General features: G+C 45.1%; 1 protein-coding gene across 1 annotated transcript in view; it reads left to right on the top strand.

Moving 5' to 3' along the window:
- The window catches only part of Dspp (dentin sialophosphoprotein), a 4,811-nt gene extending 4,565 nt beyond the window's left edge, over positions 1–246 (top strand). Inside the window, exon 6 of the mRNA XM_026785033.1 lies at positions 1–246. This exon is cut by the window's left edge and continues 6 nt beyond it. Within this exon, the coding sequence (XP_026640834.1) occupies positions 1–246 (246 nt within the window).
- The last annotated feature ends 552 nt before the right edge of the window (positions 247–798 follow it).

Here is a 798-nt window from a genome sequence, read left to right on the forward strand (position 1 = left end):
AGCAGTGACAGCAGTGACAGCAGTGACAGCAGTGACAGCAGCAGTGATAGCAGTGACAGCAGCAGTGACAGCAGTGACGATAGCAACAGTGACAGTGGCAAGAGCAGCAATGGCAGTGACAGCCAGGATAGCACATCTGACAGCAGTGATGATAGTGATAACAAGGCTGGTAATGATCAGAATGAAAGTGACAGTGACAGTGATAGTGAAGGCAGTGACAGCAACCATTCAACCAGCGATGATTAGGGCAAAGGAAGTTCCATGAGATCCTGTGAGTGAACATTTGGTGAGTAATCAAAAGACAGCAATGACTCCTAACCCGCTAGAGACAGGTGAGAAACACAGATTATGTGGAGAGGAATCCACTGAGATCACAGGGAATCAAGTTCAACTTGGATACAGAGCCAAGCTCCAGCTCTCTCAGAGACAGTCTGGGCGTACCAACTTTGGTACATGTGTGTGAAAATGTATTCATTTTCAGAAAACATTTTTAAGAGTATAAATCTAAACATAAAATAATTAAACAGAAACTGAAGCAATCACTGTGATACGTAGCTTGGATTTGAATAGCGGGTGCCTTAGAGAGCAGAGCAAGCAAAGTTACAGTCAGCCTGCGACATTGTCTTTGTCCTCCGGTGGTCTCAGTACCAGAGAGCTAGTCTTCATGCTGTGGAGATGAGAGATGCTGACCTGTGACATTCAGTTCAACTACCGTTTCCTTTACATATTCTAGGGAAAGACATCTGTGACATGAGCACAATGCTGCAGCAACTATTGACCCTATCCGAGGCACTGTGA

Source organism: Microtus ochrogaster, linkage group LG1, assembly GCF_000317375.1.
Source record: "Microtus ochrogaster isolate Prairie Vole_2 linkage group LG1, MicOch1.0, whole genome shotgun sequence".
Taxonomy (NCBI): domain Eukaryota; kingdom Metazoa; phylum Chordata; class Mammalia; order Rodentia; family Cricetidae; genus Microtus; species Microtus ochrogaster.